This window comes from Ranitomeya imitator, chromosome 2, assembly GCF_032444005.1.
Source record: "Ranitomeya imitator isolate aRanImi1 chromosome 2, aRanImi1.pri, whole genome shotgun sequence".
Classification (NCBI taxonomy): Eukaryota; Metazoa; Chordata; class Amphibia; order Anura; family Dendrobatidae; genus Ranitomeya; species Ranitomeya imitator.
In genome coordinates, this window is record NC_091283.1 from 647,571,572 (window position 1) to 647,594,533 (window position 22,962).

Consider the following 22,962-nt stretch of genomic DNA (forward strand, 5'->3'; position numbering starts at 1 on the left):
CTGCATCATCGCCAGGTCTCTGCAAATCTTGCGCATGCATACGGCTCTATTCGGCAGCATCATTGTGCCTCTGAAGCCGGGTGTACACTTTCTGGCTTTAAAGGCGAACTGCACAAGACTGAAAGGACAGAAAACGGCTCCCATACATCCTCTGCACTTTCAGTCAAGCGCAGTGCACCTCTGAAGTTGGAAAGTGTACACACAGTTTCAGAGGCTCAATGATGCTACCAAATAGAACTGTGCAAGATTTGCAGAAAGCAGGCGATGATGTCAGCTCTTGCAAATCATGTTTTCACCCCCTCAGGGGCGTGATGACATGCAAAGATAGATGACTAGTTTGGGGAAACCAACGCCCCATTGACTAGTCAAAGGCCTAATTAGCGTAAGAAAAACGGAGGTTCTAAATACTTTTTTTTTTTAAAACAAATTTAACTGAACAACATTTTAAAGGGCTGATTAGGCAGTGTATTATATGAATGATACTGGATTGAAGGGTATTGAGGACCTAACAGGTCCCCATTAATTTGGGTTAAGGTTTACTTTATTCAGCATGTGACTGATAATTTTGTTTTACTTTTTAAGAACAAAAAAAAAAAAATTCAGGTATTCTGTTTTTTTTTGTTTTTAGGGATAAATATTAAGTTTTACAGTACAGGTCAATGCAACTACAGTGACACTGCAACTACAGTGACAAACCCATTACAGAGCTCTATGAGGACAATTTTTTTGCTTAATGAGCTGTAGTTTTTGTTGGCACTATTTTGGAATATATGCAATTACCGTAAATAAAAAAAAAAAAAAGAATGAATGACCAAAAAGTTTTGTTTTTATTGTACTGTTTGTTCTGGTCACGGTGATACCAATTTTTTTATTTTTCTGAAATTAATTTTTACTTTGAAAAATATTAATTGTATATTTTTTCCAATATTTATTAGTCACACAAAGGGATTTGAACGTTTGATCGCATTAATAATACTCTGCAGCGCTTAAGAAGCATAAAGAATTATCAAGCTTGTTAGTGTTGGGATTGTGAGTTTACATAAGCATAGATTTTTCTTGGTTCACTGTTCTTTCTTGCATTGTTATCCATATGCAATTTATTTTGCATTTGTTCTTATAGATGTTCATACCTTGCGTTTTTGCTCATTTCTTTCTGCATATTTGCTGCAGTTTCGTGCTGTATTTTTATGGTCTTACACTTGCACTTACACATTGCTTTTTATGGGTGGAAAAAATGCTGAAAGAAGTGACATACTGTAATATGCAAAAATAAGGTATCTCTGTACTATTGCCTCCTGTTCTGTAGACTGCAGGTTGCTTAAGGTCTGTGGCCTACAAAACTGCAGGGACAAGCACTGGAGAAGGTGCAGGTGGACGTCATCATACCGGGAAGAACTACATGTTTGTGTTTGGGCGTGATGTCATCACGCCAGAACACATCAGCAGTAGTCCATCCATGCCAATCCTTAGGTGACACGAAGATTTTTTTTTTTTTCATTCTTGAATCTATCAAGCCTGAATACTGGGTACCATCAAACAGTGTAGAGGCTTACTGGGGCCAACATACAATATGGGGGTGCTACTAGGGGCCATCATGCAGTGTGGGGAGCTACAGGGGGCCATCATGCAGTGTGGGGAGTTACTGGGGGCCATGATGCAGTGTGGGGGACTACTGGGGGCCATGATGCAGTGTGGAGGGCTGTTGGGGGCAATCATACATTTTGGAGGGCTACTGAGGGCCATCATAAAGTGTGGGACTTCTGTGGGTCCCATCATACTATGTATGGGGAGAGATGTGGGCCCAGATGTGGGACTCAGGACATTATTCAATGTTAAGTGGACACTTAGTATAGGGGCAATTAGTACTAATGCCCCAAGTGTGCCCATTTAACGGTCACAATACACTATCCAGTGGGCAAAATGTGGGTGCTGTTTTCCAGGACATTTGCACAGGGCATTAATATCTAAGGCACAATTTTACCATTTAAAGGGCACAAAGGAGGCATTTTACTTTGTAAGGGCACAGTGTTGGCATTATTATGTAGGACACTAAGGAGAGCAATAATATGGACACACATGGCAGCAGCTCTGCATTGAAGTGACAGCTGGATGAGGAGTTTGTGCAGGAAAGTAGTTAAAAAAATTAGCAGGACAAAATAGGAAAAACAATAAATGGAATCTCACCTGAGTGACTCTTCTGGTGTCTAAACAGTGTAGACTTGCGTGTAAAACACTTCCTGCACTCCAGACAAGAATATGGCTTCTCACCAGTGTGACTTCGCAAATGCCTTATAAGCTCAGCGTTCCAGTTAAAACACTTATCGCATTCAGGACAAGGAAATGTTTGAAAAGGTTTGAAGGGTTGATTGTGAGGGATAAAGGTTGGAAAATTAGGAAATAGTAACCTTTGATCAAAAGGGTTGGAGGACAGATCTAGGTTAGGCAATATTGGAAAGCTATTTGGAATAATAGGGTTTTCGTCAGCAGAAAATTCTCTTAAGTCATTGTCTTCTGTCTCATAATCTGAAGATATGAAGATTTGTTCTTCTGAGCCATTCATGCCTGAAAGTTTATCTGATTAAAAAAAAATTACAATGAGAAGAAATGACCAATCAAGATCACAATTTATGATCAAACAACTTTAGTTCTCTGTTCTGTTAGCTCAGAGTTATCATGGCAACATTAGGAATCACTGCAACAAATCAAGTCTTGTATAATTTTCCTATTTTTCATTAAAATAACAAATGGGTGCTATGATGTCACCCAGGAACTCTATAACACTGTCTGAGCAAAGGGTTCGAAAGCATTATGGTGGGGACTTGGAAATATGGTACTCCAGGGATATTAGGTGCTCGGAAAGGGTCCCAACCTGTAGAATCAATAATATTAAAACAATCCACCAATTTTAAGAGTCTCGGGCTCTTTTAGTATTTTGGGGACTTCAGAAGAAAAATTCTATTCATGGATCAATGACTCGGAAATTTTGGATGTTCAACCAATGATAATCCTGATACAAATACATTTGATACAGTTCTGCTTAGTGGCCTAATGTTCACAAACAGGATAACAATGTTACATAGCTTTTTACTGGCAATTAAAATAAACCTGTCAGGCGATTCATGCTGCCCAAACCACAGGCAGCACGGATTGCAGTGTGACTGCACAATTATATCTGATTATAATAATACCACTTGATGAACAGCACAAAAAATAAATTAAAACAATTACTGATTTGCTGGTTTCGGATCATTCTGTGTCTGAAAAACCCAAATAAAAAGTGATCAAAAAAACTTTGTGCTCGGGGCGTGGCTATGTAGTCAAGCGGAGAGGACATGTCTGGCTGGGGGATCCTGTGATCCTGCTCATAATCCTGACATATACTCACCCAGGAGGGTTTCTTTAGCTGCTGCTGTGTTCCCCTGGGCACCTGGAGACACCAGGCTTCAGAGCAGAGGTCAGGCGCAGCTCCGGCTGGGTGAACACCAGGGAAGCCAGGACGGAAGACGGACCTTGAAGGAGATGGCGGCCATCTTTCTTGCCGTGTGTGCTGGCGGTGAAAGATGTGGAGTGGTGGCACTCGGCTTCAGAGGAGTTAGCTGGACGCAGGCGAAGCTCCGGGAGGTACGAAAGGGGGACTGCGCGGTGTGAGCTCTGAGAAAGGGGCCCTGCGCTCCCCCCATCCTCAACACAGTATATCGCCTGCTAGACCCAGCATCTGCTCCCAAACTGCCATCTCTCCCTCCGTTCCCGCCATTCAGAGCATAGCTGCAGAAATTGCAGTGTTTGGTGGGTGGTTGACCTACCGGGCACAACACAGAGACTTATATAGCCAACTTTATTGCCTACCAACACTGTTTGGAGGAAGAACCTGCATTTCTTGATAGACACTGAGCCCTATTTACCTTGGCCTTGTCTCCCTGACCTGCACCTCCCCCCAGGGCAAAGGGTGCAGCAGCTGCAATAAATCTTTGGTGCTACCTGCTGTTTCCTCTGCAAGGACCCTTTGCAGGCTGTGTGGATATTTAGCACAGACTTATCTGCATTGCAACATATTGCTGCATTAACTAAGTGGTGACTGTATTTAATTATAGTGCAAAACTATCCACCGTCCAAGAACCTTGGGTGCAACTGAAAAGTTGAGAAAATATGCACGACCTGACCCCCATGATAACCTGCGGTCAAATAAAGACAATTAATTTGGGGCCAAGACCGCTAGCCAGCCAAAAAAACGTGCCTCTGATAGCGAGGAGGATGGGGATCAGGAGGACCTAACTTTGAAACAAGCATCTGAGCAGTTAATGCAAGCTATATCACTAACCAGGACATCCTTAACTGGGGAAATAGAGGAGGTGCACTCTGAGGTGGGACACCTTCGACAAGACATGCAATATATGAAGGGTCGCATCACGGAGGTGGAGTCCCAGGTATCTCGCCTGGAAGACAACTCTGTGCCCATGGAAACTAAATTGACAAAAGTGGCTGGCTCTATAAACGCCTGGACGCAAAAGGCGGATGACTTGGAGAATAGACTACGTCGGAATAATATCTGCATTATTGGGCTACCAGAACGCTCAGAAGGTCAGCAACCAGAACAATTCTTGGAGAGTTGGCTCAAAGATACTTTGGGAGACGAATTCTCCTCTACATTCTCTGTGGAAAGGGCGCATAGAGTGCCAACCAAACCTCTTCCTCCGGGCGCCCCACCAAGACCCTTTCTGGCGCGCCTTTTGAATTGCAGGGTAGAGATGCAGTGCTTCGTAAGGCAAGACAAAAAAGCCCCATTAAATTTAATAACGCTACTATATCAATATTCCCCGATTTCTCTATGGAGTTGCAGAAACAACGTGCTCAATTCATGGAGATAAAGAAACAACTCAGGGATAACAGCATTTTATACTCAATGATCTATCCAGCCTGTCTCAGGATTGTTTACAAGGGCTCTTCCTCTTTCTTTACGACCCCAGCAGAAGCCAAAGATTGGATGCGATCCCATGTGGGAGCGAATGAGGGGGAAAAATCCTAGATCACCTGCCGTCTCTACATATAGATACACTGGAAATGGAACTCTCTTATTGGGTTTTCCTCTTTTATTTTCTCTTCTATTTTCATTGTTAAGAGCTCTTTCCGTCAAAGTCCAAGAAAACAACTATACCGGACTCTGTTTTCAGAGATGGTACCCTCTTTTTTTCTGGACAGGGATAGGAGCATGAAACTTTGCTCCCTCTTGAAGCGTATTTTGTTTTATTTTGTCTTAGTATTGCTAGGTATTGGTTATATAGAAATTTCTGCCATGTTTTTTTCCATTGTACATCAGAAGTGTGAATGGCGTGACAATGTATATTATATGTGGATGAAGAGGTATGGCATCTGATCTTACACGTATGACCTGGAATGTGAGAGGTCTTGGATCACCCGAGCGTTAAAAAGTATTTTCTCACAAGGGGTCACCATCCTCATATTGTAACCCTAGTTGAAAACACACTTGACCAGAGATTCAGCCCGTTATGTACAAAAACCATGGGTACAATGGTTCGTACATACATTCCATACTAGTTATTCTAGGGGGGTCTCTCTATTAATACACAGGGATGTTAGATGGGAGGTTGGGGAGGTACGGATAGACCCTGAGGGCCATTTTATCTTTGTACATGCGTGGGTTAATTTGAAGGAATATGTTATAATGTGTATATACAACCCCCCTCCTGCTAATATGTCCATCATAAAAAAGGCGCTGAGCTTTGCTTTGAATTATCCAGATGCATATATTATATGCATGGGAGACTTTAATTTAGTTATGGACGAGTGCCTTGATAGGCTCAGGCTGGATGGCGAGACTTCGGAGGTGACTCCCCCCCCCCATCTCGTTTGTCCATATTTATGGAGGGTAGTGGGTGGCTAGATTTGTGGAGAATGCGTCATTCCGATGCAAAAGAATACATCTGCCACTCGTCCGTTAGACGCACTCTATCCCGCTGGATTATATCTTTGGATCCAGTAACTTGGCGATGTGGGTGGGGGAGATAGAACATGAGAACAGGGGCATTTCAGACCGTAGTCCGGTAATATTTAAGCTTAAATTTGGTCAGACAAGACATAATGCGGTCTGGAAACTAAATCTATTCTGGTTAAAGCTGATAGGCCCTAATGACAGAACTATAGATCAACTAGACTGTTTCATAACATCTGACCCAGAGCCACAGAATATAAATATGTTTTGGGATGCTCTTAAGGCATACCTGAGAGGATGCTTGACCTCTACAATTTCCTACATTAAACGTAAGACGGGAAGACGATGAAATGGAGAGACGTCTGTGGGACTCAGAAGCGGCCTATATTACTAGCCAAACCAGTGAGAATAGGGCTGAATGGTTACTTTCCCATAGATTAGTATACTAGCGAAAAACGGAGCATAGACACCAAAAACTATAATAAAAAATATAAAGATTTTATTGATATACAAAATTTGGACAAACAGTAAACATACATGACAGAATATAAAAAATTCCAACATGTAGAGAGGAGGAAAACCAGCCGGTACACTAAAAAATAGGGGTGGGAAGGCCACACACAGATCCCGACCTACTATGGGTAAGTCTATATTGCCTCTAAGATATGTTGTTTAATGAGATACATGGACATTTAGCCTAACATGGGGCATTGGTCCTCTGGATATGATCCCTTACTATAGGAAGCATAGGCTATTTGTTGGACTCCTTGTATTTACCAAGGTCATATTATGGACGTGTGCCCTATTTTTTAGTGTGCCGGCTGGTTTTCCTCCTCTCTACATGTTGGAATTTTTCATATTCTGTCATGTATGTTTACTGTTTGTCCAAATTTTGTATATCAATAAAATCTTTATATTTTTTATTATAGTTTTTGGTGTCTATGCTCCGTTTTTCGCTAGTATACTATAGATTGTAGTAGGAGTGACACATTCTCTGCCTTACATCGTTACCCATATTGGGAGAGCTGCTCTAAATAACCAATATGCTCTCGGCCATTTATAGTACATGCTTATTGATTATTGTATGTTTCCCATAGATTGTATACTCAATATGTAGATACTAAATCTAAAAGCAAACTCTTTTTTACTCGACAAGTATACTTTGAATTAGGGAATCAATCGAGTAAAGTAGTAGCATTCATGGTACGACAACACAATGCATCTAGTACTATACTTAAAGGGAACCTGTCACTTGAATTTGGCGGGACCAGTTTTCGGTCATATGGGTGGAGTTTTTGGGTGTTTGATTCACCCTTTCCTAGGCGTGTACTACGGAGGACATAGAATGAACTTCAATCCAATATTGCGGCCAGCATGCAGCCAGCGGGTAAGGAAAGGGTGAATCAAACACCCGAAAACTCCACCCATATAACCGAAAACCGGTCCCGCCAAATTCAGGTGAAAGTTTCTCTTTAAAATTCGGAAACTAAATGGTGCAATAGTGACCTCCACAAATGATATACTTCAATGCTTTCATGAATATTATAAAAAAATTGTATCGCTCTAAGGGGGACCTCGATACACCAGGTTGCTTAGACTACCTATCAGACATTGAGTTTCCTACACTGAATCCTACACAACAAGCTTTTCTAGATGCAGACTTTACTCTGGAAGAGATTAATACGGCTATAGCAGATATGGCTTCTGGAAAGGCACCAGGCCCAGACGGGTTCCCCATAGAAGTGCGTAGACAGTACCAAAATATTCTAGCACCGAGTCTTTTGAAGGTGTTTCAAGGGATTTGGAGGAGAGGTTCTTTGCCAGACTCCTATTATGAAGCAAATATTATAGTTTTAAAAAAGGAAGGTAAGGACCCCCTGGAATGTGGATCATATCGCCCTCTCTCATTAGTAAATGTAGATTATAAAATTTTCACTAAAATCTTGGCCACTAGGTTAAATACGGTAATACTAGACATAATACACCCAGACCAGACCGGATTCATGCCAGGTAAAACTACGTCCATTAATATTAGGAGGGTCCAGTCGGTAGCCCAATATAGCGCACTAATACTGGAGAATAGATGGGCTTTGTCCTTGCTGGACGCGGCCAAGGCATTTGATCCCTTGAATGGCCCTTCCTATCCGCATGTTTGCAGAGATACCAATTTGGCCCCAAATTCTAAAAAATGGATTAGTGCAATACATATGAAACCTAAAGCCCGGATAATTATAGCTCCATGTCAGAGACATTTTCCCTGTAAAGAGGAACCCGACAGGGTTGCCCTCTTTCACCGACCCTTTTTGCTCTCGCGATTGAAGCACTAGCAATATGTATGAGATCCACTCCATCCACTAAAGGTATTAAAATAGAAGACCACGTGGAAGTTATTGGCTTATACGCAGTGACATGGTAATATTCATGGATGACATAGAGGAGACACTGCCACATGTGATTATCACCATAAATAGATTTAGTAAATGCTCGGGATTATATATTAATTGGGATAAATCTGCTTTGATGCCTCTTTCCCATGTTTCAGCAGATCATCTTGAAGAGCTATACTTCTTGCCAGTGGTGTCCCACTTTAAATATTTAGGAATAATTATACCCAAATATAGTAGATTTAACTTACCGTATTTTTCCGACCATAAAACGCACTTTTCTCTGTCCAAATTTTGGAGGAAGGTGTGGGTGCGTCTTATGGTCAGAATGTAGCATGTAGGGAGGGGGGCAGCGGCTAGTGGGATCGCACTGTGTGCAGGAAAATGTCCCAGCTGCCCAGAATCCAGTGCTGGGGAAAGCACATGGTCCCAATGATTAAAGTGCAGTGAATATTCATTAGCCCCTTCCCAGCCCACCTGTCAGCTGAGCAGGGAGCAGCAAATGAATAGTCCTTCACTGAAACACATGTGGTTTCCCCAGCCCTGGATTCCTGCAGCAGCTGGGGAGATCTGTGTGTCCGGTGGAGGAAGGGGCAGCAGCAGGGGCTAAAGGGGACAAGATCGCTGCATACCTGCCTGGGCTGTGCTGGATGCTGAGGCATAAGGACCTGTGTGATGTCATGAAGGGGGCAGGCTGGAGCGTCACATGGCAGCACAGAGCCCTCCCTCTTCTGATGTCATCACAGGACCTTCAGACTCTCCACTAGAATCTGCTGGCTTCCTCTTATGACCATTGACCTGTGCTGTGGAGAAGCAATAAATGGGAGGGCTCTGAGTGTGCAGTCATGGGATGTTCCATGTGGCTGGCTGGCACAATTAAAAGGTTAGTCTTTACAACACACAATAAAGCACTCTGACACTCCTGTGGTGAACTATAACTCCCAGCATGCCATAGGATCTGTAGGACATGCTAGGAGTTATAGTTCTCCCAATGGGATCTTAAAGCAGCACTCCAGTGTTATTTTTCAGTGCTGGAGCGGTGCTTTAAATATAAGCCCTGTGCCCCCATTCTTATACTCACCCTCCAGTGTCTTCATATAGTACTTTACAGACACCACACTGGTCCCGCAGCACCATCTTCTACCTGCAGCTTCCAATATTATAACATACTATTATATATACACTAACACCACATATAATAGTATGTTATTCAATTTTACAAAATTTTTTTTTTGCTTCAAATATTTTTTTCCCCTATTTTCCACATCTAAACCTGGGTGCGTCTTATAGTCCGGTGCGACTTATAGTCCGAAAAATACAGTACAATTTAATGTTCTTCCGTTATTGGATCTAGTTAAGCATAAATTTGCGGTGTGGAGTAAATTACCATTATCCATTTCTGGTCGCATAAATCTGATCAAGATGATACTACTTCCTTCAACACAGTGCAGTTCCGGTTCCCAGATCTTTTTTCTCAAATCTAAATTCTTTAATTTCATCCTTTATATGGGGGAAAGTCAGGCTGTCATGATCCGTTCCAGGGTTTATTAGTGTCTGCCCTTTTTTCTGGACGGATCATGTCAAGGGTTAACTTTGCTCTGCCTCATTCTGGGTTCAGGTTTGCTATTTAGCTCCCATGAATCTTGCTGGCAGTGTCAGCTATAGTTCTGCCTTCGTCAGGTTAACCTGACCCTGCTGGTAGCTCTTGATTTGCCCTGCTGTGAACCCCGACTTGTTCTGTGTCTGTTAACTCCCTCTGTCTGCCCTTTTCCCAGTGTTTCTCTGTCTGTCTGTCTGCTTGATTCTCCGGTTCTGATCCCCTGGCTTGGTTATTTACTTTGTGGCTGTTTGACCCTATTGTACCGTATATTACCCCTTCTGGTTTACTGATCTCTGGCTACGTTCTGACTATCCATCTGTCTAATCCTATAATACTGTTGTGCTATCTCGTGCTTTTGACTCAGCTTGTCTGACCACTCTCTCGCCACTTGGTGGCGTCTGTTCTGCTGTCCTGTGTGTGCAGTCTCACTTTCCTCTCAAGCTCCCCCTGGTGGAGGTTGCGCTGTACTGCACTGCAGCAGCCTGACACAGGCCTAAACTCAAATTATCTACCTTACATAGATTTAAGCAAATGGGAGGTGTGGTGTTACCAGACTTTTTCCTGTATTATTTGGCCGGACAACTTAGGGCTCTGGGTAAGTGGATGCCTGGGGGTCATTTACCAAATTCGGAGAGTCATCTGGCCCACGCTGCGAAACTTGACTGCCCGATTGGCTTTTTGGAAACTGATAGACCGAATACCTCTAAATTATTACCGCTTCTCCGCTTAGCGAGGTTGGTTCGGAAACAAGTGAAAAAGGTCATTCATTTTGAAGGTATTATAGCCGAAATGCCACTGTGGATTAATATGTACTTCCCGGAGCTACTGAATCACCCATCTACCCAATTCTGGACCTCATGCGGTGTCGTTTCCATTAATAATTTATATGAGCAAGGCATTTTAATGTCTTTTGAACAGTTGCAGATTAAATGTGATATCCCAAGGCCCCAATTCTTTCGTTATCTGCAACTCAGATCAGCAATACAATCGCACATGCGCAGAGCAAATACCATGCTAACAATATCATCCTTCCCGTTAATAGGGATCCTTAAATCACAAGGATCCCGGGGTCTTATTTCCACACTGTACACGCATATGTTGTCCGTGGGTGCGGATTCGGCGGCATTGCCGGTTAAAGAAAAATGGTAACTCCTAGATCCTGATCTTCAAGAGGAGGACTGGGAGACCATTCTTGAATCCCCATCTAGGGTATCTCCCTCGGCCAACAATAAAATGATCCAACTATATATAATACATCAATCGTATTTAACCCCGTCACGACTATTTAAAATGGGTTGGACTAACTCTTCAGAATGTATGAGATGCCATACACTGAAAGCAGACTTTATACATATGGTCTGGGGATACCCAGTTATTCAGTCTTTTTGGAGCGAAGTGACATCGTTGCTAACCTCCCTTGTACATATTTCCGTTCCTTTATGCTTATTTGGGGTACTGGAAGAAGAGACATGGGGACACCATGTTCAAATTTTCTTGAGAGAAACGCTTTTTCTGGCAAGGAAAATAATAGCTTTGCGCTGGATGGGAAACAATCACCCATCTCTTAGGGCCTGGATTGACTTGGTGAACTCAATTATACCTTATGAACGTACGTTATACCAAAATAGGGGCTGTATGGGGAAGTTTGGTAAGATCTGGGATATATGGAACTCATCGTACCTCACCATGTCGTCACGTGACAGATAGCCTAGCTTCACTACAATAAATGGCAGAATTTTACATTGGTTCACGCCTTGTTTCAACATTTAAATACAATCAAAATGGAATTGGTTTTCGCAGTAAAACAGTTTTAGTGTTTTATTACAGGTCCTTTGGATATACTGTATGATTTTAAGTTTTCTGAGACCAGGTCTATGTACCAAGATATGTATTGATAAGACTTGGATTATACATTGTACTGGCTTGGTTGCAAGCAACATGTATGTCTTATTGTTTTCTGTTTTCTGATGTTTAATAAACGAATTAAAAAAAAAAAAAGACAACTTTGTGCTCCGAAATGGAACAAAACCCCCCCCTCCAACTCATCCTCGCCCTTATATAGCTATAATTCCCAAACAAAGTTACTCAGAATATGGTGACAAAATAACTTATTTTTTTTAAATAAAAAAAGCATTTTTTACTGCATGATAGCAGTGAAAAAAAACGCAAAATAAATCTGGTATCTCTGTAATCGCAGGGAATAAAGTCATCTAATCACTTATATCACATGGTGAACAGTGCAAACATAAAAATAAGAAGTATTCTTGTACTGCTGTCTATGTTCATTCTACCTCCCAAATATTGAACTAAGGCTTGGCTAATATTTATCTTGCACTCTCCTCTGCGCGCTTACATTAGGGTTTTTGTTCTGTTTCACAAAATCAGCTCCCCATTCAGGTCCGTTATCGGCCACTGGAAATATAGCGGGTTCCCGTGTTACTACTAGAACAAAGACTTTAGAAAAGCGACATGGCTCCCACCATCTCAAATAAAATCCAGTGAATTCTGTGCTCCCAAATCAAAATGCCCCCCTCATTCTGAGCCGCACTGTGCCTAAACCACAGTATGTGGCCAATTTTTAGTATTCTTGTAACGGAGAGAAGGCACTTAATTTATGGGTGCGTATCTCCAGAAGAACAAGCTGGGCACCATGTATGGGGGTGCTGCAATATACAATCTACACTGTATTGGGGCACAATGTATTGGCACTAAACTGGCAGATTTGCAGTTCTCCAGAATAAAGCCTGGCTTAGATGTTTCAAAATAGTCACTGCAACCGTAGATAAAGTCGTTGAGAGGTGCAATTTTTACAATGGGATCACTCTTTGGTTTTCCTGCTGTTCTGGCACCAGAGGCTCTGCAAATGTCACCCGCAAACTATTCTACCAAAATCTGTGCTCCAAAAACCAAATAGCACTCCTGCCTTCATAACCCTGACATGTCGCCTAAGGCTATGTGCACACGTTGCGGATTAGGCTTAGGAATTTCTGGTGCGGATTCTGCCTTTACTGGCAGAAAACGCACCTGCGGATTTGTTGCGTTTTTTGTACGTTTTTGTTGCGGTTTTCTTGCGGATTTGCTGCGTTTTTTACCTCTGCAGTTTACTATAATGGAATGGGTACAAAAACGCTGCAGATTCACAAAAAAAGAAGTGACATGCTACTTCTTTTAAACTGCAGCGTTTCCGCAGCGGATTTTCCGCAAAGTGTGCACAGCATTTTTTTTTTCTCATTGATTTACATTGTACTGTAAATCAATTGCGGATCTGCAGCGTTTCTGCACCGCAAAAACCGCTGCGGATCTGCAGAGAATCCGCAACGTGTGCACATACCCTAAGAGTAGTTTCTTACATTTGGGACATCACTGTGTTCAGGGGAAACTGAGCAATAAATTGTGGGGTCCAGTTTCACCCATTAACAATTGTGCAACTGACACATTTGCAGCAAATACAAAAATTATATTTTTACCACTATAAAGTTTTAGTTCCACATCCTGTTATTCGATTCTGTGAGGCAGCAATGGGTTAAAAATACTCACTACACCCGCAGATGAAATCGTTAACCAGTGAAGTTTCTATTATCGGCTCACATGGGGACTTTCTGCTGATCCGGCACCCCAGGGGCTCGGCTAATGGAGACCACAAAATATTCATACATGTGCAAATGTCAGGAATCTTTTCAGAAATTTCCTGACCCAAAACGGACTTTTTCAGCAGGAAATCAGCATACGGTTTTTTGCGCATTTTTATAGCTTTTTTAAGGATTTTGCACATTTTTTTTCCCGGAGCTTCCCCAATGCAATATATAGCAGCAAAAACACGAAAAATCCACAAAATTAATGAACATGCTGCATTTTTTCCGCGATGCGTTTTTTTTTCGCGGAAAAAAAATGCAACGTGCACAAAAATTGCAGATTGCATTCTATTAATAGGATGCTTAATGGATGTGTTTTTTTTCCGCAGTTTTATCCTGTTTTTATAGCGAAAAAAACACGAAAAATCCGGAACGTGTGCACACAGCCTAATGCAAGTGAGTGGGGTCTCACTACGACCCCCTAGACTACCACAACAAGTAGTCACAGTACCCTAGGGTGGAAATGCGACCCCCATCACCTCCATTACGCTGCAATATAGCAGTAACATAGTGCGATTTATGCCTGTATGACATGCATCACAGTCAATCGCCATTTAGCCCCATCCTAATTGGAAACCACATTTTACGTTCCTGTGGCATTTTGTCCATATTGGTGTGGATCTTACCTGGATTGATTTGTAAAGTGCTATCCTCCTCTTTACACTGATCAAAGTCCTTCACACACTTCTCTTGTGCTCCATCTATAACTTTAGAACCAAGGTCGTTTTTATCCTATGCCGCAAAAATGTAAAGAAAACACAAATATAGATTTAAACAGCACCCATCACAAAAAAATAAAAAGAGAACATAAAAAATAACAGAAGTGGAAGTTGTTAGACTTCTGAAATAGATAATTCATATCATTTGCTAATAATATCTCAGTGTTACAATGAGGCAGATTTCACTTTCAGTTTACCTCAGTGAGTGTACTTCTCGGCGATGGAGCAGTTGTGAGGAGTGCGCTACTGCTATACAGGGTCTCAACGGCAATTGGAGGCTTGGGCTCAGATCTAATCTGGTTTCAGGGTGAAAAAAAAACTGTCTTAATTGGAGAAATTATTTAACTAGGGTGAAATACAAACACAATCATGCAAAAATGTTCCTGGCCTCTTGCCAGGAGCTTGAACATTCCTGAATGCAGAGTATATACAGATGAAGCCATAATTTTACATACATCTTAGTTACAGGCTGATTCGCCTGTTAGCATTGCTGAAGAGACCACTGAGTAAGATGTGCCAAATTCATTAAGACGAGGTCGCCTCTTTCAGCTGCCGTGCTCCAGCGTCAGAAATGTATGCTTCTTTCTTAGGCCTCTTTCACACATCCGTTTTTTTAGAATCGGTCAAAGTCTTGAAAAGTCAGATCCTGTGCCGATTTGTAAAAAAATGGATGCACTGGATCCATTTCTTTGACGAGAGAGAGAGAGAGAGAGAGATATGGGCGATTTTACAATGTACACAAGAAACGTTTCTATGAGCGTTGTCTCCGCCCGACAGACACAGAATTTACGACGGATTTGCTGGATCAGTTTTTTGTTTTTCCACAAAACGACGGATTTGGAAGGAAACAAAAAGACTAAAGTGTGAGAGAGGCCTTAATTTGTGCCAGTTTTCTGAAATTATATACATATTCTTGATATAAATTTGTCTGTCTGTGCTCAGTCATGACCTCTCAGTTCCAAAAAGTTGGCCAAGCTGAAGTAAAAATGCCAAATCAGTATGGTTTGTGGAAAGAAAAAAAAGCTGACATTTTAAAAATATAAGCTCTAGGCTATCTCCGGGCTGCTACTGTGCAGGCGGCGCCATCTTGAAGGAGGAATTTTTATTTTCTTCTCCGGTAAGATGGCGCCGCCGGCACACGCGCAGTAGCAGCTATCGGATCACAGCTATATACACCGATAGCTGCTACTGCGCCATTTTCAAATTGATTTTTTTCCCCCAAGCTGAATAACAAAGAAGAAAAAAAGTTTTACTTTAGCTCTTTTTTCTTGAGTTCTACTTCTCCCCTTCCTGCTCCACAATACACAGGAATCCATCTATACAGCCAGCATGAATACAGCAGGACATATCTCTCCAGTGTTTACATGCTGCACACACTCCCCTCCACACACAGTGGTATCTCCCAGCTTAGGCCTCTTTCACACATCTGTCGTTGTAGTCCCGTCGAGATACGTCGTTTTTTGAGAAAACAGTATCCTGCAAAAAAATTTGCAGGATCCTGCATTTTATGATAGACTTATTAGCGACGTATCGTGACGGATGGCCACACGTTTCGTCCGTCGTGCACTGGATCTTGCGAAATTTGACGGCCTGTGTTTAAAAATAAAAAAAGTTCCAATGAAATGTTTTTTGTCTGCAGTGGAAAAACGTTCCCCGACGCCTCCTGCGGCATACGTCGTTCCACAGAATGGGAGTCTCTCTCTCTCCCCAAGATCCTGCTCTCCACTATGCAAATTCAGGAGCCGCCTCCGTCGAAATACAGGAAACGTGGAGTACGTTTTACCGCTATTTTCTGACGTCCGTCGGTACGTCTCGGCGATGCATTGAAACGTGACACTGTCGACGGAAGTGTGAAAGAGGCCTTAGCCAGTGGACAGTGATCTTCAGCAGATGTAAGCCCCTTTATTAAATAGCCAAATATGTAAATTAGAGAGGAAATGTATTACTTCTTTGAATTATAAATATTTGAAAATGGGTTATATTTTGGTCTCCTTTTGACTCATGAAATTTTCCAGGTGGTTATAGGTCCTCTAAAGTAGTCTTGAGAAATTTGTAATCATATCTACACTTCAATAATATTATAGCATTAGATCTATACTTTAATAAAAGTAAAGGATGACATAAGGTAACATTGGGGAAATATTGCAATAAAGTATTTAATCTGGGTCTGTGTCTCAGTGAACACAATAAAACGCCCATCACAAGTGAACTACACATTCTACCATTTAAAAAAACTAACAAACTGTTTGTCTGTTCTAGTTATTTAGTCATATTGTGAGGAAATCTGCTTTTTTGTGTGTACGTCCATTACGTAGGGGAATGGGAACACTAGTTACATTAAATCACACCATAGCCTCCCAAATTAATTGGATCCTATAAACCAATTAGTTAAATGGATGGATCAGAACGTCCAGAATGGAAGACTTTTTGCTGCAGCTCTGTGTTCTGGTTAAAAAAAATGGGAATTTCAATTTCCTCACAACATCCAAACAGCTCAGAATAAATAAGCAGCGAACGAAATGGGAGGAGAAATGGTGAAGGAACATCATGTGCACAGTTTAATCAAAACGTGAACATAAGCTGGGTATTTTGATGGACATTTCTACTACTGACAGCAAAAAGTACTGGAGAAGAATGTTCTCCCTCACGGCTAAGCAGGTAAGAAATCTCAATGAGGATTTTGATTTTACAGTATATTCTTTTGGATCAACAATGATTAATCTTTCTTGAAAAAACTTTTTTTCAGCCTCAGAAGTAATGTACCTATGAGTAACTAGGACCCTGCACCACAAAGACACTGAGAAAAAGTTGCTAAAATGGTTTGTCTACTTGGATACTACACAAAACAACATTATTAGGGTATGTGCACACGTTGTGGATTTCCTGCGGATCCGCAGCGTTTTTTGTGGTGCAGATCCGCAAGTGATTTACAGTACAATGTAAATCAATGGCAAAAAAAACCGCTGTGCTGACGGTGCGGAAAATTCTGTGCGGAAACGCCGCGGACTAAAAGAAGTAGCATGTCACTTCTTTTTTGGGGATCTGCAGCGTTTTTGTACCCATTCCATTATAGAAATCTGCAGGGGTAAAAAAACGCAGTAAATCCGCACCAAAAACGCACAAAAAATGCAACAAATCCGCACCTGCGTTTTCTGCCAAGAGAGGCAGAATCCGCACCAGAAATTTCTAGGCCTAATATGCAACGTGTGCACATAGCCTTACAGTTCACACGATGTAGACTCACATTGTCATATTGGCTTTTGGATAGATCTCCAATTCCAATCGGAGAGATACCATGATCTTCATGTGAAGAATCTTCTGGACTAAGAGGACAAGACCTTTTCTCTGATATTTTTCTCTCATTAGATCCATCTGTGTGAACCAATTCAAAGTTAATGAATACATTGACCATATGTAATAAGATATGAAATATCCAGGAGTCCCACAAAATAACCCTTATTTGCCATGAATTAAAATTCTTACCGGGTGATGTGATGTTTTGATTTTCCTCCATGATGACATCTTTGTACAGATGCTTGTGGCTTTCTAAATACTCCCACTCCTCCATGGAGAAATAGACGGTGACGTCCTGACATCTTATAGGAACCTGACACACAATGATACAGCCATCATTCAGACATGTTATTGCTTTGGGTTATTGTATGAAGGCCCAACATTCCTAGCAGCGCTCACCTCTCCAGTTAGCAGCTCAATGATCTTATGGGTCAGGTCTAAGATCTTCTGCTCATTGTTTATTTCTGTGGTGGGGTTCTGATTCTTGTTCCATCCTCCCAATACATGGCAACCACCACAGTTCCTTTTAATGAGGCTTGTGGATAATTCCTTTACAAATGTATAATCCTACATGTTATGAATAACAGACAACCATAGTCAGTGCTGGTATGTAACTGTTATGAACATGTCTTAAATACCAACTCTATGGGACCACAGATAGTAGACAGCCTCTGTGCAAGAACAATATTTTAAAAAGGATATTCAGAAGTTAGAGTCAGTTCAAAGGTGGGCAACCAGATTATTATAAAGGGATGGAAGGTCTTCCATATGATGAAAGGTTAGAAAAGTTAGGCTTGTTTAGCTTAGAAAAAAAATAAATCTCAGAGATCTCATTTATATGTATAAATTCATGTGCAGTCAATACAAAGGATTAAAACACGACTTCTTCCTTCCAAAGACCATACTAAGGACCAGAGGGCTCTCATTCCTGGTGGAAGAAAGGCGATTCCAGCAGCTATATAGGAAAGGGGTTATATATAATTTAGGGACAAAAAAAAAAAAAAAATATGTAGAATTGGTGGATTAAGTTGAACTTGATGGAGCTAGGTCTTATTTCAACTTACCATAACTATGTAATATATTGACCCTTTGCAGTCCAGTAGCTTATCATATTGCAAAATTCCCTCTGCTGTTAAGGTGTGGGCAGGTCCCCTCAACTCTTGGGCCCCTATGCTGCTGCACAGGTTGTACCAATAGTATGTCCGCCCCTGCACAAGAGTGAAGACATGATGTTTTTACCAGAATTACTCACCTCTCCGGTCAGCAAGTAGATGATCTCCAGGGTGAGACTTAATATTGTGTCAGTCATTTGACTTCTGTCTTTTTCCATCTTAAACATCGCGCGTACAAATTTAAAAGGGAATGAAGCTTGAATTGGCTTCTGCAGGAAAACATATACCGGTTAAATGCTATTATAATAAAATCTTATTAATAGTCCACTAGTATGCTTAATACGATAAGGAATTTTAGTGTGGGCGTAATCTTAAGATTTGGAGATTAGGTCAGAGATGTAAGGAGTACAGTCATCTAACTTTTAGAACCTTAGTATGATGCCCTTAGTGACTGGTCAATTGTGATCTTTTTTATGGGCTCTGCACTTCTTCCCGAGTTAGACGTGTTCACACATATTGGATTAGCTGGAGAATCTGTGCAGAAAATCTGGAAGTATTACATGGAAGTTCACAACAGCAAATCAACCCCTTGAGGACTTGATATGTAAAAAACAACCCAACCATATTCACCTACTGGCACCCACCTGAATCCAACGCTGCAGCTAGTGATTGGCCTAAGCGATCAGGTAAGTTAGAGCAGGACACAGCGGTCCGATGGCTGTAGGCGCAGTAACATCACCGCTTTCTGCCTCTGCGCTGACTACTTAGCAGACCCAAAAGCCATTAGGCCTCCATTTGACAGTGAAACATATAGGTACCCCATTATATGGGGGGGAGGGGGGGGGGGTGAGGTGACAGAGGGAGATTCCAACTCACTGGTTGGTAATGACCACGTCATGTAAGAAGCTGACTACACCAATTTAGACCACCCACCCTCCTGCTAAATGTGTGTTTGTAGTCAGGTGTAAGCAGGGTGAGAGAGGGGGAGGCCTTGTAGTGCAATCTACAGGGAAAGTCAATACATAAAAAGCAGCGTATTCCACTAGGATGTGAAAAGATGTAGAAGTAATAAGAAGCAGCCTAAAATGTGCTATAGAGACAGAGGGAAGGTGATACCTCTGACACCTCAGCTCATTGTGGGAGACAGGAGCTTTAATTGACTCGAGTATAAGCCTAGGGTGGGAAATGCAGCAGCTACTGGTAAATTAAAAAAATAAAAATAGATATCAATAAAAGTTAAATTGAGACATCAGTAGGTTTAATGTTTTTGAATATCCATATTGAATCAGGAGCCCCATATAATGCTCCATAAAGTTTATGATGGGCCCCATAAGATGCTCCATACAAAATACGCCCCATGTAATGCTCCATAAGGTTCATGATGGGCCCATATAATGCTCCATAAAGTTCATGATGGGCCCCATAAGATGCTCCATACAAAATATGCCCCCATATAATGCTCCATAAGGTTCATGATGGGCCCATATAATGCTCCATAAAATTCATGATGGGCCCATATAATGCTCCATAAAGTTCGTGATGGGCCCATATAATGCTCCATAAAGTTCGTGATGGGCCCATATAATGCTCCATAAAGTTTATTATGGCCCCATAAGATGCTCCATAGAAAATATGCCCCATATAATGCTGCATAAAAGTTGATTAAGGCCCCATAGGATGCAGTTTATGCCGATATGATTAACCCTACTGAATATCTGCTGCAATAATAAAAAAATTACATACTCGCCTCTCGTCACTGACAGATGCTGCTCAGCGTCCTGTCTCTCCACATTGACTGTTCCAGCAGAGGGCGCACACTAACACATCATCGTGCCCTCTGACCTGAACGTCACAGCCAGAGGATGCGGAAGACGGAGCCCGGTTGAACGGGGGACAGGTGAATATCGGAATGCTCACCCTCTCCGTAATACTCACCTGCTCCCGGCGCGGTCCCTGCTTCTCACTGACAAATGGTCTTCGGCAACTTCTTCCGTTGTTGAGCGGGATAGATATAGAGAGTTTGGACACACCTTCTCATTTAAAGATTTTTCTGTATTTTCATGACTATAAAAATTGTACATTCACACTGAAGGCATCAAAACTGAATTAACACATGTGGAATTATATACTTAACAAAAAAGTGTGAAACAACTGAAATTATGTCTTATATTCTAGGTTCTTCAAAGAAGCCACCTTTTGCTTTGATAACTGCTTTGCACACTCTTGGCATTCTCTTGATGACCTTCAAGAGGTAGTCCCTTTATCTATTTGCTATGTAAGTTGTTTTTTGGTTATGCACCAGTTCAGACTAGTACGGTTCAGTTAGTTTACCGTTACTTGCTATTTACTATTTTTTTCTGACTTGAATGCCCCGCCCCTTCACATACTGTGATTTTAATTACATCCAAACACAGTTGGTTCCGACCTTCCTATAAATGCAGGCTTTACCATCATATTAGCCAGAGGTAAGTGTTCACACTAGGAGTCAGGTCAGGGACCCATCCGATCCATGAGATTACCTTGACAACCTCATTAACTGAAAATACAAATTAAACAACAACCACAAGACAGATTTCATCAACCCAGGTATCATCGTAATCAGTATAACGGCGCAAGTCTGACACTGTGTGTAGGTTACTGTGCGCAATCCTACTGACAAGTTCCCTTTAAATAAGAACGGACGCACTGGATCAATTATAAATATATGGAATCCCTCCACCTCTGATTGATATATATGTATACTTTTTAACATTGAAGTAAAAGTTATATTCTAACATCTCACCTTTCAACTGTTTACAAAATATTTGTGAGTTGTATCTATTATACTACAAATATGATATTTGCTGTTGCAGTAGACAATAACTCATCTAAAAATGTCAGGAGGTTGCCAGACTGACAGATTTGCAGTGGCATCTAAATGGTTAAAACAATGATCAGAGCTATCATCGGTAGCTGCTGTTAGAGGCTAGTGTTGCCTGTCTGTATGTCCGTACATGCATGCGCACGATGCATGACCTATGTGCATGCATGTCTTATGTTGGCAAAAGGTTAAATAATTTTGCAAACCATTTCCCAATAACTCATTTAGATCATGCTTTCATTGGGACTTTTCACAGTAGATTAAGCCAAGAATGAGTTTTATAAAAGGAATAGGCTACATAAAAAAAAAATGGATAGATTATTTTCACTTTAGTAGGAAAAGCTAGTAAGTAGTGATGAATAACCAAAAATGCTCCTCCACACCTTGGGCTATGTTCACACGTAGCGTTTTTGATGTGTTTTTGAACTTTAGCATTGCTTTCAACCAAGACAAATGAATTCAGTGGGAAAAGTAATTTTAACATTTTACCACCTTATCTGGCCATGTGGTGTGTGACCCATCATCTGACACATCCTGTTTCATTTATGAAGGAGGGACTCAAAGTCACAAAGCCTATTTTTATAGGGCCATCAGGCAGCCTTTACTATTCTTAGGGATCCATCAGCCAGCTAGCATTTGTTGTTCCCATTATTAAACAGTGGGTCTCCTATACTGTTATTGCATATGCAGTGAATGGCAGGGCTGCCGAAAATTTGGATGCACCCCAATACCCCTTTGAAAAGATGTACAGGAGGGCCTCCTGGAAAACAATGTTCCCATTATTAGGAAGTGGGTCTTCCATAGCATTTGCTTATGAAGTGAATGCAAGGGCTGCCAAAAATGTGGAGGCACTGCAATGCCCCTTGGAAGAGACGTGGAGGAGGGCCTTATAAAAAAAAATCCCATTATAAAGGAGAGGGTCTCCTATATTTGTAATACCTAAGCACTAAGTGTATGAGCTGACAAACATTTACCCTTGGGGGTATACATGAACATATTGTATACTAAATTTTATAGGCATCATAAATACACTTAAAAAAAATGATGTGGGTGTTGCATCATGGACCACGGTAGTCCTGGTGATATGGTGGTGGAGAATGAGGAGAAGGAGGACAACAGCAAATAGCCAAAATCAGGAAGTGTATACCCATGTGTGGGTGTGAAGGGATGCATGGGAATAGACCTCACAAAAAAAGATACTGTACTGGAAGTTATGTTCCGCTGTCATTTGGTGGTGTAGAGAAGTCTGGCCCAATCCAGCCCTTGTTCATTTTTACAAGAGTCAGCCTGTCAGCATTTTCAGTTGACAAGCGGATGTGCCTATCAGTTATAATTCCAACAGATGCACTAAATATCCGTTCTGACAAAACGCTAGCAGCAGGGCAGGCCAGGACCTCCAAGGCGCAGAGAGCCA

General features: G+C 41.5%; 1 protein-coding gene across 2 annotated transcripts in view; it reads right to left on the bottom strand.

The window, feature by feature from the left end:
- Positions 1-22,962, bottom strand: part of LOC138665411 (oocyte zinc finger protein XlCOF7.1-like) — a 37,768-nt gene that overhangs the window by 5,929 nt on the left and 8,877 nt on the right. Inside the window, exons 2-8 of one of the 2 annotated variants that reach the window (XM_069752863.1) lie at positions 18,829-18,957; positions 17,976-18,143; positions 17,766-17,889; positions 17,527-17,654; positions 14,480-14,578; positions 14,190-14,295; positions 2,185-2,574 (exon numbers count right to left, since the gene is read on the bottom strand). In XM_069752863.1, coding sequence (XP_069608964.1) covers positions 2,185-2,574; positions 14,190-14,295; positions 14,480-14,578; positions 17,527-17,654; positions 17,766-17,889; positions 17,976-18,143; positions 18,829-18,915 — 1,102 coding nt within the window. In that variant the 5' untranslated portion in view covers positions 18,916-18,957. Of the gene's footprint in view, positions 1-2,184; positions 2,575-14,189; positions 14,296-14,479; positions 14,579-17,526; positions 17,655-17,765; positions 17,890-17,975; positions 18,144-18,828; positions 21,786-22,962 lie in introns of those variants that run through there. The other variant, XM_069752864.1, reaches the window with a different exon arrangement.